Source organism: Hypanus sabinus, chromosome 29 (genome assembly GCF_030144855.1).
Source record: "Hypanus sabinus isolate sHypSab1 chromosome 29, sHypSab1.hap1, whole genome shotgun sequence".
In the NCBI taxonomy this organism is placed as follows: domain Eukaryota; kingdom Metazoa; phylum Chordata; class Chondrichthyes; order Myliobatiformes; family Dasyatidae; genus Hypanus; species Hypanus sabinus.
The window spans coordinates 22,704,683-22,720,249 of record NC_082734.1 but is presented as its reverse complement, the minus strand read 5'-3'; the positions used below and the strand labels follow the sequence as shown (position 1 = coordinate 22,720,249).

At 48.7% G+C, this 15,567-nt stretch overlaps 1 protein-coding gene across 1 annotated transcript in view; it reads right to left on the bottom strand.

Moving 5' to 3' along the window:
• Positions 1-2,163: 2,163 nt before the first annotated feature.
• LOC132383129 (transcription factor Spi-B-like) overlaps positions 2,164-15,567 on the bottom strand; it is a 40,540-nt gene continuing 27,136 nt past the window's right edge. Inside the window, exons 3-6 of the mRNA XM_059953953.1 lie at positions 13,252-13,345; positions 12,667-12,863; positions 9,012-9,174; positions 2,164-3,893 (exon numbers count right to left, since the gene is read on the bottom strand). Of these exons, the coding sequence (XP_059809936.1) occupies positions 3,574-3,893; positions 9,012-9,174; positions 12,667-12,863; positions 13,252-13,345 (774 nt within the window). The 3' untranslated portion in view covers positions 2,164-3,573. The remainder of the gene's footprint in view (positions 3,894-9,011; positions 9,175-12,666; positions 12,864-13,251; positions 13,346-15,567) is intronic.

Sequence of the window (15,567 nt, the reverse complement as noted above, 5' to 3'; positions counted from 1 at the left end):
AGTTGGAAGTGATATGTGAATGGCAGAGTCACAGAGCGCAGAAACAGGCCCTTCAGCCCATCTCATCCATGCTGGCCAAGATGTTTATCCAAGATAATTCCATTTGCCTGTGTTTAGTCCATAACCCTCTAAACTGTTCCCACCCAGATGTCTTTTAATTGTAATACCCGCCTTTGCGTTCCCCCGGCGGCGCATTCCCTACATCCACCATCCTCCTTTTAAATCTTTCCTCTCCCATCTTAACTCGTGCCCTCCAGTTTCACCCTCCCCATCCCAGGGGGAGGGTCAAAGAGTGTGACCGTTCACCCTATCTCTGCCCCTCGCGGTTTAATAAAGTCGCCCATCAGCCTTCCTTGCTCCAGTCCCAGCCTCTCATTATAACTCAAGCCCCCCCCCCCCCCCCAGTCCTGGTAGCATCCTCCTGCACCCTTTCAATGCTATCCTTAATGATACCAATTAAAATCTATTGAACCTCCATTAAAATTTATTTTGGGAAAAAATAGAGAATAGGCACCTGTTAGTTTCGAGAGACCATGGATTTGCACCTTGGAAAGTTTCCAGGGTGCAGGCCTGGGCAGGGTTGTATGGGAGACCGGCAGTTGCCCAAGCTGCAGGTCTCCCCTGTCCACACCACCGATGTTGTCCGAGGGAAGGGCAAGGACCAATGTGTGGTTAAGTGCCTTGCTCAAGGACGCATGTTGGCTGAGCTGAAGCTCGAACTAGTGACCTTCAGATCACTAGACTAATGCCAAGTGGCCACGCTCCAACACAGAAAAATAGAGAAATATCCCATTGTTTTCCCAGCGTTAGATGTGTAAATTGGTTGATACAGTAGAACTGCTGATTCTCAGGTGCAGAGGCCCTGGTTAGATCCCGACCGCTCACGCTGTCAGTGTGGAGTTTGCACGTTCTCCCTCTGTGACCAGCTGGAGTTTCCTTCACAGCCCAAAGACATGCAGTTTGGTGGGTTAATGTTTGGTGGTTGGTGGAATGAGAAATGGGAAAGTGGTGATTAGTATGAACGGTGTGTCTCAGCTCGAAACATCGGCTATTTATTCCTCTCCATAGATGCTGCCTGGCCCGTTGATCTGTGTGTGTGTGTGTGTGTGTGTGTGTGTGTGTGTGTGTGTGTGTGTGTGTGTGTGTGTGTGTGTGTGAATGTGTCTGTGTGTGTGTGTGTGAGAGTGTGTGTGTGTGAGAGAGAGTGTGTGTGTGTGAGTGTGTGTGTTTGTGTGTGTGTGTCTGTGTGTGTGTGTGTGTGAGTGTGTGTGTGTCTGTGTATGTGTCTGTGTCTGTGTGTGTGTGTGAGTGTGTGTGTGTCTGTGTATGTGTCTGTGTGTGTGTGTGTGTGTGTGTGTGTGTGTGTGTGTTTGTCTTTGTCTTTGTGTTTGTGTTTGTGTTTGTTTGTGTTTGTGTGTTTCACGGTTAATGGTCAGGGCAGACTCTGAGCCAAAGAGACAGCTTCTGTGCCGGTCACTGCAACTAATGACAAAGACTGACCACCGCTGTTAAACTTGGATTCTCTGTTTAATCTTGTTAAACATACAAACATATCAAATTCCTGTTGTGACTGAACAGTTAGTAAGAAGACAGTAAAACGTGTGTTATTTACATTTATTTACAACACGGGACGGTGCTAAAGGAGGCCACCTTGGCTTCCCTCCCGTATATTCCCGACCCCCTACACTCCCTCAAGGCAGTGTATGCGGGGTCAGTGGGAGCAGGGACCCTCAGACCCCGTTAACGGGCATCCCTGTGCGTGGTGTTCGATAGCCAGACGCACTGGTTTCTTACGCAGAGTTTGGCAGTTCGAAGCAGGGCATTTTCTGTACAATACACTAAGAGATAATTAAGGCTCATAAAACAAAACCAGAAGCTGACCCCACCCCCGCTTATCATTCTTAATGATACAAAACTCGTTTCCAAAACCCACCCACACCTCCCCTGAAGAATATATACAGCTACATCAAACATCCTGGTCGGGATATTTTTATCGATTTGATCCTTCGCTTCCGCCCCCGTTTCCTCGGGATCCTTTCGCACGTTTAATGCTTTTTCTGCGGCTGTCTCCGAGAAGGAGACCCCCACCCCCCGGCTCGCCCCTCACTCGGCGGCTCCAGAATGGACCGACTCTCCTGAGCAACTTATTGCCAACTTTGAATATGTACACCGAACACTGAGACTTGCTCATTTTAAATCGACTCCCCACCGAGAGCTGGGGGCTGTGCGCTGGGCGCTCGCTGCACCTCCGAGATGTCACTTACCCTCTAAGTTTGCCCCGTATTGACCAACAAGGACCCCATCGATCATGGCCCCATGTGATTAGGGATACGCCCCCCCCCCCCTTTAACGATACAAGATGCCCAATTGGACATATGGAAGGCCGATTGACGGGGCGTTGACCAAAGGGGGTTTGGGGATCGGCTTTGCGTGATGGATTGGCATGAGACCAATCGAATCAATCCGAGGCGGTGCTCAAATACTCTCTGTGGACCGGCTTTAAGAAATCCAAATTTTAAAACTAAAATTAGAATGAAAAATTTAAAAAAACGGCTTTTAAAATTAAAATCTGCTGATTTACTCAACACTTTGTCCAGCACTTTGATGGGTGACAAGGACTTTCTTTTGGACTTCTGCGCAGACAGCAGTGGCATCAAAGATTACAGGGAGAAGGTAGGATAATAGGACCAAGAGGGAAATATCAGCCGATATGGAATGGCGGAACAGACTCGATGGGCCGAATGGGACTATTCTTCTCCTATGGCTTCCAAGTCGTACCTGGTGGGTGCTGATAAACCTCTGGATTTCCAGCATATACAGAAACTCCAGTATTTATGATAACCCTCTAGTCCCGGAGCGATCCGGATTCAGGTCGGGCCAGGATCAGAGAGAGAGGACATAAAGAGCCAAGAGGGTAGCGAGCCCGAGCCCCCCCGGTCTACCCCTGACAAAGCCCTGGCGAGCGGGGTTTCAGGCCCTGACTGGGAATCGCCAATTGAGTTCACAACTGCTGCTTCTGGTTTGCTCGGCGGGGCAGAAGCGTCGCTTCGCCAAAGGGAGTGCTTGCAAACTTCGCTCATTGGTTCAAGAGTACGCCCAGTTTCTCCTCCCTCGCTGAATTTACAATCACTACTCCCCCTCCCTCCCCCACCCACTTAAACCCCCCCCCCTCCCCGATACTAATATATAAAAGAAAACACAGAAAACGCTGCAGATATCAGGCGAGGCCGCCTCTGGAGAGAAAGAGCTAACAATTTTAAGTTGATCGCTTCTCAGCGCATCTCAAGCACCGCAGAAGTTATCTCCATCTACCCCTCGGGGGGAAGGGGAGCTTCCCAATTTATTAAACAACCGCCTTTAACCTTCTGAGCAACGTGGCAGAACGAGGTCACTACAGCTTTACTCGGAGCGCGGCCCGTGAGCCTGGGAAAACAAGATGCCAATAATTTCAACAGCGCTCTCTCAAGACAAACTAACACATCGCAAAAGGGAAGAAGGAAGTAAATGCTTTGTTAAAACCGGCGTTCTTGTCTCTATGAAATTTAGACTCTGTTCCAGCTCTCTCCGGGGTCTCTAGGGCATGTAGCTGGTCTTACAGTCCACCTTCTTCTGGCCCAGCAACATGCCGTCAAACTGGTAGGTCAACTTCTTCTTGATCTTGCGGATCTCGCCCGTCTTGCCGTAGTTCCTCAGGGCCCGAGCCATCTTCTGGTAGGTCATCTTCTTGCGGTTGCCCTTCTGCATGCCCCAGCGGTGGGCCAGCATCTCCTTGTGCTTGGAGGAGAACTGGAAGGTGCCCTTCTCCCGGTCCACCCACCACACGCAGTCCCGCATGTCTCCGCTCTTCAGTAGCTCCAGCAGGAACTGGTAGAGACGGACTTTCTTCCGGGCACCTGAAAAGGGCAAACCACAAGACCATAAGACACAGAAGCTGTATTAGGCCATTCAGCCCATTGGACTTATCCCTCTCAAACCCCTTCTCACACCTTCTCCCCATAATCTTTGAAGCCCTTTCTGATCAAGAACCCATCAGCCTCTGCTTTAAGTAAACCAAATGACTTGGCCTTCGTGTCTGTGACAATGAATACCACAGATTCATCACAGGCTGGCTAAAGAAATTCCTCCTCACCTCTGTTCTAAAGGCACATCCTTCTATTCCGGGACTGGGCCCTCTATTGGAAACATCATCTCCACGGCCAGTCTATGGAGGCCTTTCAATATTCGATAGGTTTCAATGAGATTCCCCCTTCTAAACTCCAGGGTGGTACAAGCCCAGAGCTATCGAGTGCTCTTCATACTTTCATATCTGGGATCATTCTCGTGAATTTCTCCAAGGACAACACACTCCTTAGAAAATAGTTGGAGGAAGAGACAGAGGGCGGAGGCTCAAGGTCAATTGGACTCAAAGAGACAAAGAGGTGGAATAGACACAAGAGACAGCTGTTGCTGGAACCTGGAGCATCACGCAAAATGCTAGAGAACTCAGAGTGCCCTACATCATTGGTACGCTCCTCCCCACCATCAGTAGTATCAACAGGCAGCAATGTCCATCTTCAAAGATGCCCACCATCCAGGCCATGCCATCTTCTCACAGCCGGAGGTAGAGACGTCTGAATGAAGCCCCGCTCCTCGATGACCCCTCAACCATCAGACCCTTGAATCAAAGGGCATAACTTCACTCAGCTTCACTCACCCCATCACTGAACTGTTCTCACAACCTATGGACTCACTTTCAAAGACTCTTCATCTCATGTTCTCAATAATTTTTGCTTATTTATTTATTATTATTTCTTTATTTTTGTATTTGCACAGTTTGTGGTCTTTTGCACACTGGTTGAATGCCCAAGTTGGTGCGGTCTTTCACTGATTCTGTTATGGTTATTATTCTATTATGAATTTATTGACTATGCCCACAAGAAAATGAATCTCAGGGTTGAATATGCTGACTAAGACGTACTTTGAACTTTGAATCACCAGGCTCAGGAACAGCGACTTCCCTTCAACCACTCATTTCTTCAACCGCCAGACACAAGCCTATCCACTACTTCAGAACAGCAACACTATGACCAATTTGGGCTTTTTTTTTTGTCCTAAATATGTTCTTTCTTGTGTAAGTTTTGTATATTCTCCTTGTCAAATTTGTGCATGATGTGATGCTAGTTATGTGCCTGTAACACTGTTCCAGGTAGGTTTCTCGTTGTCCCCGTGCGTGTACTCAGGGAAATGGAGAGTTGACATTTTGGGTCAAGACCCTAAACATAAACTGAAAGGTAGAGGGGAGACAGTCAGTGTAAAGAGGTGATAGGGAAGGGAGAAGCAAGAGCAAGCAAGTGATGGGTAGATCCAGCTGAGGAGGGCAGATGGAGGAGAGGATGGTGGCAATAGTGACAGAGGCTCGGAGGTGAGAGGAGAGGTGACAAAGGGCTGAAGACGATGGTACTTGAAAGGAGCAGAAGGGGAGGGAGGTAGGGAGGGCAAATGGTAACTGTGGAAGGGGGCGATGGAGGAGGGGAAAGAAAAGATGATGAGGGTTAGGGTGGGTGTAGGACAGGGGCTCCCAACCTGGCGTCCACGGACCTTTTGCATAATAAAAGAAGTTTGGGAACCCCTGGTGTAGGAGGAGCTGGATAGGTGGGAGAGAAGTGAGGAACAGCAAGCGAGAACTTTACAGCAAGGGGATGAGCTGGCAGGAGACTGGGCTGAGATCTGCTCTCTACAGGCGAACAGCCCAGGGGAAATGAAACAGCAGTTAGTTCTCCGGCCTGAGTTCAATCCCGACCTCAGCCGCTCTCTGCGTGCAGAGTTTGCACGTTCCTCGTGAGATTCATAGAACACAAAACCAAACAAGATGCACGGCCAGAACAAGGTAGATCGTGAGGTCAAGAGTTCATCTTATCAGCTGAGGGAACCAGTCCTATAATGGGGGGGGGGGGGGGGCTAGAAACTGCTCTTAAGTCTGGAGGTATCTGCTTTTTTGTACCTTCTGTCTGATGGAAGAGGGGAGAAAAGAGAATGTCCAGGGCAATTCTTTACCTGAGAGGGCATATATTCAAGCCAGAGATTGAAAGAACAAAGAACATAGAACATTACTGCTGAGCACAGGCCATTCGACCCATGATGTTATGCTTACCCTTTAGCCTACTCCAAGATCAATCTAACCTTTCCCTCACACATAGACCTCCAGTCCTCTTTCACCAATAGCTTCCCCCAAGACCACCAGTTTCCAATCACTTCCCAATGAGGTGCGGGAGGAGGGGATAGCTGGCAGGTGATAGCTGAGACCAGGTGAGGAAGGCAGGTGGGTGGATAGGGGAGGGGTGATGATGGGAGAAGTTGGCAGGGGATAGGTGGAAGAAGATAAAGGCCTGAAGAAAAACGAATGTAATAGGAGAGGAGAGTGGACCATTGGAAAATGGGAAGGAGGAAGGGCACCAGAGGGACATGATGAGCAGAAGAAGAGAAAGGGTAGGAGGGGAGTCAGAATGGGGAATGACAGAAGAAGCGGGTGAGGGAAAAAATTATTGTAGGTTGGAGAACTCAATGTTCATGCCATCAGGTTGGAGGCTATCCAGATGCGACATTTGAGTGGCCTCATTGCAGCAGTAGAGGTGGCCATGGATCGACGTGGGAATGGGAAGTAGAATTAAGATGGTTGGGCATTGGGAAATCATGGCAAAGGTAGTTTGAGATTGCAGAGAAGGTCATTGGTTTTGTTATTGTCATGTGAGATCCAGCAAAAAGCTTTGCTTGCGTGCCATCAGGACAAATTAGAACTATGTTGGGGTAGTCGAAGGGAAAAATAGAGTGCAGGATATAGTGTTACAGTTACAGAGAATGTGCAGTGCAGGCAAACAGATAAAGTACAAGGGCCATGACAGGGCAGACTGAGACATCAAGTCGTTATCTTTATCGTACAAGAGGTTCATTCAGGAACAGCAGATTGAGCGGCGAAGCGGTAAATCAAAGGAACAATCTTCAAAAGGGTAAGACCAAATGATTGTGAGCAGGGGGTGGGAGGGTCATGAGACATACTTATTAAGTAAGAGAATATTAAAAATGTAAGGGGGGTGGAATGAGCCAAAAATATGGCAGGCAGAAATGTCCGGCTCTGCTGCAGATAAAAAAGAGCGAGTTGCCCAAAATCAGAAAATTTGATATTTTGTTAGATGAAGCAGCCATGTGTGACTACACTACACACATGTGGTGAGCAAGTGCAAGGTCTGGGTTCTTTTAATAACACCCCCTCCCCTAGAGTCTGACACACTCACACTCACACCCAAAGCCCCAGGGAGCTTCGATGCATGCCGTGGAAACTTGTGCCTGTTTGAGTCACCCGCAAAGGAAAGGAGCAGAAAATAAAGCATCAAACCATGTTTACGATTAGCATCATTGTGAAGCCAAATAAGGAGAATGATCAGATGCGTGACACTGCCCGGTAGTATGGTCTGCAATGGTTCTGACATCAGCCCCACATCCTTAACCAAAGAAAAGTTTCTGACCAGTTCCTCTTTCTTGCCCATGTTCTCTGGGAACTAACCCAGCAAGCAGTTAAACACTAGGGTCCATAATGAGCCTTCACACCAAACTGCAGTCAACAGGATGCACAGCAACAGCATCAAACCAGGTCTTGCAGCCCAGCTAGCCCATGCCAACCGAATTGCCACCTATGCCAATTCCGTTTGCCCATGTGTTGGACCATATGCCTCTAAACCAGGGGTTCCCAACCTTTTTTGTACCAATACCATGGACTGAAGGTTGAGAACAGCTGCTCCAAACCTTTCCCATCCATGTACCTATTCAAGTGGCTCTTAAATGCTGTTATTTGCACCTGTCTCAACCAATTCCCAAGGCAGCTCATTCCATATACAGGCCACCCCCTAGGAGAAGAGGGTGCCCCCCCAGGTCTCTCTTCTGACCTTAATCCTATGCCCTCTAGTTTTTGATTCACTACCCTGGGGAAAAGACTGTGTGCATTCACCTTAATGATGCCCCCCCTCATGATTTTATATGCCTCTGTACAGCCACCCCTCATTCTCCTATGCTCCAATGGGGAAAAAAATTCTAACCTACTCAACCTTTCTCCATACCTCAGTCCCTCGAGTCCCAGCAATATCCTTGTCGATCTTTTCTGCACTGATGCTTTCTGTCCTGTAGAGGGATGACCAAAACTAAACAATGTTCCAAATGCAGCCTTGCTAACGTCTTGTACTGCAGCAGAACATCCCAACTTCTCTATTCAGTAATGAAGGCCAACAGGCCGAACACCTTCTTCACCACTGTCTACCTTTGACACCACTTTCATGGAGCCAACTAACTGTATCCTAGGTCCCTCTGTTCTACCACACCCCCTCTGGCTAACCCCTGGCTCTGCCCCTCACTATGGAAATTCCCACACTGATTTATCTTCCCAAAATGCAGCAGCTCACGTATATCCGAGTTAAATTCATTTTGGCACTCCTTGACCCATTTACCCGGCCGATCGAGAGCATTCTGTAATTTCTGATAACCATCTTTACAGTCTCCGACACCACTTCTATGTGTGGTGAGCACCTCTCTCCACCCGCCTCCCCACAGTAGCACTATCTATCTACCAGTAGTGCAGGAAAGGACATGGTGAGAGTGTTTCAAGTTAGTGGGTGTTGGCGTGTGGTATGGAAGGAACAGTTAGAGACAGAGAGATAGATATAGAACGATGGCGATAGATAGAGACAAAGAGATTGGGAGACAGATAGGTAGAGATGGAGATAGATATGGAGAGGTGAATGATCTCAACGTTCCCCACAAACGTTTCGTCTCACTATTCTCTCATTCAAGGAGAAGCTGCCCAGCTTTTCCATTTTCTCTTCGCAACTCCCCCAACTCACACATGAGCCAAGGAAATCCCATCCACAGCCACTCTGGGACCTGGTGCCTTCCCCAGATGTTGGCCCGAAGCGCCAACCCCATCACCACGTGCTCTGGCAGCCACTGGGAGGCTGGAATTGGTGTGGGTTCCACTGGTTGACACTGACCTCCATCATGTGTTGAGGATTCCCTGGGAGGGACGTTCTCATCAAATTCGCTGTCGGAAACCTCCAGCACGGGGCTACCCACGTTGTAGTCATCATCCTCCGATACAGAGGGGCTGGAGGTGTCACCAGACGTCTGGTATGTAGGGTACAGCATTGGGAATACCTGCAGGGCACAAGAAAGGACATGGTGAGGTGGAGATAGAGAGAGACAGATAGGTAGCAAGATAGCAAGACAGGGGCAGAGATCAAGAAACAAATAGAGGTACACAACTCCATTGCCACATTCAAGTTTGCTGATTGAAGATCTGGCTGAGTGGTGCCACAACAACCTCTCACTCAATGTCAGCAAGACCAAGAAGCTGATTGTTGTCTTCAGGAGGAGGAAACCAGAGGTCCATGAGCCAGTCCTCACCAGAGGATCAGAGGCGGAGAGGGTCGGCAACTTTAAATTCCTTGGTGTTATTATTTCAGGTGACCTGTCCTGTTGCCCAGCGTGAAGGAAGCATGGCAGCATCTCTACTTCCTTAGAAGTTTGCAACGATTCAGCGTGACATCTAAAACTTTGACAAACTTCTATAAATACGTAGTGGAGAATATATTCACAGCCTGGTTTAGAAACACCTAAGCCCTTGAATGGAAAACCCTACAAAAAGTAGTGGATAAGGCCCAGTCCATCATGGGTAAAGCCCTCCCCACCACTGAGAGTACCTATACGAAGCATTGTCGCAGGAAAGTGGAATCCATCACCCGGGTCTTGCTGCTGCCATCAGGAAGAAGGTTCAGGAGCCTCAGGACCCACACCATCAGATTCAGGATCAGTTATTGCCCCTCAACCATCAGGCTCTAGAACCCAAGGGCATAACTTCACTCAACTTAACTTGCCCCATCATTGAAATGTTCCCACAACCTACTGACTCATTTTCAAGGATTCTTCATCTCATGTTCTCAATATTTATTGTTTATTTATTATTACAATTATCGTTATTTCTTTTTGTGCTTGCATTTTGTTGTCTTTTACACAGCAGCTGAATGCCCATTTGGTGCGGTCTTTTATTGATTTTATTATGTTTATTATTCTATTACGGATTTATTGAGTATGCCCACTAGAAATTGAATCTCAGGGTTGTACATGGAGACATATATGTATCTTGATAATAAATTTACTTTGAACTTTAGAGATAGGGAGGGAGGGAGGGAGAGTGAAAAATGGAGATCGAGAAAGACAGTTGGAGATGAGAGTGAAAGTAAATGGGTTCAGAAAGGGGCAATAGAAGACAGAGGCAAGAGAAGTGCTGCGGAGAAGCAAGAGTGGGGTGAGGAAGAATGAGTGAAGGTGGAGTTTGAGGGAAATGGAGAGAGTCCAAGGGAAAGGGTGCAAGGAAGGCCAAAGGTGGGGTTCTCAGTAAAGTTGTGTAGAAGGTATATCTTCACAAAGCCCTAACCTTGCACTTCCCCCCCTTTCCCCATTCGATGCTGCTGTATCAGTTCCACACAAGGGCTTAGATCACCCCTGAGGAACAGACTGGTGAGACAGGAGCAACCAAGGAGAATAGGGCACCATCCTGGTGCTAATGGGGAAAAGCAAGAGGCAGCAGCACAACAAAAAGGGACACAGCCTGCACACCTTGCCTTTACATCTACCCCGAGCTAATTCTCTGCATTTACTATGAAGCTGTGTCCAATACTTATCTTTGTTTATTTAGAGATATATCCCTTCCATCCCAATGAGTCTGCTCGGCCCGATTACACCCATGTGACCAGTTAATCTACTAACCCACACATCTTTGTAATGTGGGAGGAAACCAGGGCTCCCAGAGAAAACCCACATGATCACGGGGAGAGCGTACAAACTCCTATCAGACAGCAGCGGGAATTGAGCCCAGATTGATTTCCCTCGGGATCAATAAAGTATGTCTGTCTGCCTGTATTGCTGGTGCTGTATTAGCTAATCTCTACACTACCACACTGCCTTTTTTATAAACTCGAATGAAAGATCCAGATAACAAATCCTCTTCATTGCTGTTTCAACGTTTCTCCAGACAGAGATCACCACGTGACCTTTGGCCTTTCACTTCTTTGTCCCTACCTGCCAGCTATTGGTCACTCAGCAATCCAATCCCCATTGGCCCATTGGAGAGCCTTTTTCTCCTCTACTTCCCCCATTTTATTAACGAACCAAACTGACACAATTGTCCTGCAATTCCCTTTCTTCACCTCTCAAACTGCAGGAGATTAACACTGACTTGGGGAGACTAGGGAAATCCCAGAAAGTTGTGCACTAAACCCAATGAAAATGGTTGTCATTCCCACCCTATTTATGGGTGGCCATCCAGTAAGGAGTGATGAAGATGTCCTAGTGAATTTGCCCCCCGGAGTTGGCAAAGTAGCTATCCATGGGGTAATGGGGGGGTCCCACTGGGTGAACTGCCTGGCCAAGTTCCAGGGGTATGTCCATGCCTGGAGTAACAGTGGAGAGGGAATACGTGGTGTCGGAGGTTACCATGGAGGTGTTCCAGGGCACCACAGGGGATAAATGACATCCTGGACAGAAATGAGAACATGTTAATTTAATTTGGCTTGTGTAGTAATAGTGTTATTCACTGTTAGAGTCCACGTGCTTGTTGTAGTATTTTGTAGTATTGTAACATTCAATGTAAACTTATCAAAGTACATGCATGTCACCGTATAAACTCTGAGATTAATTTCCTTGCGGGCATTCACAGTAAATACAAAGAAACACAATAGAATCGACAAAGAATTGCACACACAGACAGCCAATATACAAAGGGCAATGAAGTGTGCAAATAGACCATAAGATATAGGAGCCACTTGGCCCATCGAGTCTGCTCCACCATTTCATCACAGCTGATCGAACTTCCCTCTCAGCCCCAATCTCCTGTCTTCTCCCCATGGCCCTGACCAATCAAGAATCTGTCAACCTCTGCCTTAAGCAAACTTGGCCTCCACAGCTGCCTGTGACAAAGAATTCCACAGATTCACCACTCTCTAGCTAAAGAAATTCCTCCTCATCTCCCTTTTGAAAGGACGTCCCTCTATTCTGAGGCTGTGTCCTCTGGTCTTAGACACTTCCCACCATTGGAAACATCCTCTCCACATCCACTCTATCAAGGCCTTTCACCATTCGATAGGTTTCAATGAGGTCAGCCCTCATTCTATCAGTTAAAACAATGAATCTCTAATGTTTAGTAAACTACAACAGTGACGGCATGGTAGTGTAGTGGTTAGCACAACGCTTTACAGTACCAGCAACCTGGGTTCAATTCCCACCACAGCCTGTAAAGAGTTTGTTGACTCTCCCTGTGACCACGTGGGTTTCCTCCGGGTGCTCTGGTTTCCTCCCACAGTCCAAAGGCGTATGGGTTAGTAGCTTAATTGTCCGTTGCAAATTATCCCATGATTAGGCTAGGGGATTTCCGGGCGGTGCAGTTTAGAAGGGCCTTTTCCACGCTGCATAAATGAATAAGACATAAATATTGAGAACAGGAGGTGTAGAATCCTTGAAAGTGAGCCCACAGTTTGTGGAATGTGTTCAGGGCTGAGGTGAGTGAATTATCCCTTTGACTCGGGAACCTGATGGTTGAAAGGTGGGATGCAATTCGTAGTAAAGGTATTTCTTGTGAAAGGAGAAACGTACCTGGTTGTACTCCTCGTCCAAGGGGCAGGCGTTGTGATTCGGCAGTGGGGGCTCCGGGTTACCCACCACCTCCAGGGGGAACTGTGGGTACAGGCTCTGTAGGTGGGAGACGGCTACGTTCTGAAGCTGGGTAAACTGTCCTCCGTCAAAGTGGTCGTAGCCAATGGCGTGGTGTTCTGACCCGGTCCAGTAATGATCTGCGTGCAGAGAGAGGCGGCTTGTTAGAGGGTCGTGGGCAGCCCGGACAGTACAGTGTCGCAACGCTGTATAGCGCCGGCCATCGTAATTCCCGCCGCAATCTCTCCATGACCACGCGGCTTCCCCCCGGGGTGTCCCGGTTTCCTCCCGCGTTCCAAGGCATTGCAGGAGACCAAGGAGCAGGTGGGGGCAATGAGCGGAAGCCTCCGCCGGTACGGGAGAGCGCCTGGAAGCAAGCGAGCGACAGTGAGCGGAGCAGTCAGCTCCCGCTGCGTTTCATTAGCGGCACTATTCCCTTGGGAGAGGCGGGGGAAGAGTAAACGTTGATTGGATCAGGGACTTAAACCCGTGGGGAGACGCAGGCGGGGTCTCGTACACTCCACCCACCTGCAGGCTGTTCGGGATCAGCCACGTAATACGAGTAGAGTGTGGCTGGGTGCTTGCAGTAGGCGTCTGTTTCATATGGCACCGTGTCAGGGTACTGTGGAGAAGAAACACAATTCTTAGCTTTACTCAATTACTCTTCGTTACCCAATGAACACAGAGCATAATCCCATAACCCACAGGAGTGGCTATTCAGCCCATCGGGCCTGCTCTGCCATTCCAACTCTCAGCCTCATTCTCCTGCCTTCTTCCCGTAACCTTTGTTGCCCTGGTCTGTTAAGCTCTGCTTTAAATGACTTGTCCTCCGCACACATCTGTGGCAATGATTTCAGAGATTAACTGCCCTCTGGCTAAAGTAATCCCTCCTCATCTCTGTTCTTATGGGATGTCCCTCCTGTCTAGGGTTTCCCATTGACCAATGCCATTAAGCTAGGGGCCCGTTGGCCCCAGGGTGGGGACCCCTGCTGTATTCCGAGGCTGTGCCCTCTGCTCCTAGGCCCCCCCCCCCCCCACTAATGGAAACTTCCTCTCCACGTCCAGTATTTGGTGCATTTACACTTGAGATTCCCTTCATTCTTCTAAACTCCAGAAAGTACAGAGCCGGGGCCACTTAAATGCTCCTCACACTTTAACCCTTTCATTCCCAGGCTCATATTCATAAACCTCCTCTGGACCCTCTCCAGTGTCAGCACATATGGGGCCGAAAGCTGCTCATAATGCCCCAGATGTGGCCGGCCCAATGCCCTATTCAGCCTCAGCATTACATCCTTGCCTCGACAGTACAGCTCAGGAACTGCACGCACTGAGCATGATGCAAAATTGAACTAAGCACCTTCCGATCCACGTGTCTGTCTAAACTCCTCTTGAGTGCCACTCTATGGTATCCCCTTCCACCCTTGCTTATGGCAGCCCGTTTCCAGACACCCACTACCATCCTTGTGTGAACAGCTCTCTCCTCTTTAAACCTTCCCCTTCTGTTAAAAGAGAGGGCCCTTTCATTCTGCCTGCGAGAAACAGTCCAGGCACATTTATCTAGTGCTGTGAGTGTGCCCACGGTACTGTCAACTCGAGTCGGGTTTATTTACTTCTGAGGTGTAGTTAGCTCAGACGAAAGCTTGCCTGCAACAGCATCACAGGCCCATCGGTACACACAGCGCAGAGAAAGAACATAAATCGTATGAACTCGACGTAGATTGGTAGACCACTTCACCATCCGTCAGAACAAGCGGGATCTCCCAGTGGCCACCCATTTTCATTCCACTTCCCATTCCCATTCCGATATGCCAATCTATGGCCTCTCCACTGCCGTGACGAGGCCACACTCAGGTTGGAGGAACAACACCTTATATTCTGTCTGGGTAGTCTCCAACCTGAAGGCATGAACGTCGATTTCTCAAACTCCCAGTAATGCCCCCCTCAACCTCCCCCCTTCTCCATTTCCCACCCCTTTTTCCCTCGCTCACCTCATCTCCTTACCTGCCCATCGCCTTCCTCTGGTGCTCCTCCCCCCCCCCCTTTATCTTCTTCCATGGCCTTCTGTCTCTTTCCCTATCAACCTCCCAGTTCTTTACTTCATCCCCACCCCCCGCTCCTGGTTTCACCTCTCACCTTGTGTTTCTCTCTCCTCTCCCCCTCACCTTCTCAAATCCACTCCTCAGCTTTTCTTTCTCCAGTCCTGCCAAAGGGTTTTGGCCTAAAACGGCGACTGTACTTTTTCCCATAGATGCTGCCTGGCCTGCTGAGTTCCTCCAGCATTTTGTGTCTGTCACTTAGTGGAGAATCTGATATTGACTGAGGTTTAGCAATTGGCTTGACACAGAGAGGAACCTTTCTTGTGGATTTAATCTTTGTGCCAAAAGAGCTGGGGGGTGGGGGGGGTGGGAAGTGTTTCAATTTAATCCCTACCTTCAGAACTGGAGTATTCTGTCCACACTGCACGCGACTGTCGGCCAAGCAGTAAAGCAAGAGCGCCACGAAGAATTAAAGCGTTCTCCGATAAAACCACCAGTCAGTTCAAGCTCCCGTACACAAGGCTGGCAGATGGCCATTGGATTTGAATGTTTCCCCAACAGACGTTGGTGTGCTGTTTCGCTCTGAGCTCGAGAACACCAGACATCTTGGCTGCCGATTTCTGCATCGGGCTCAGGTGGACAGTAAACCCACGCTCCCATCTGTTTCCTCTTTGCATCTCTGTGACATTCTTATCTATGTCGCCAGTGCTCTCAGTGGGGACAGGAGCTGGGGGGAGATTGCCTAATGGAGTGTGCAAATAATTTGAATGGGCGGATGCCCCTGCCCTCGCTGACCGCGACCTGCCTC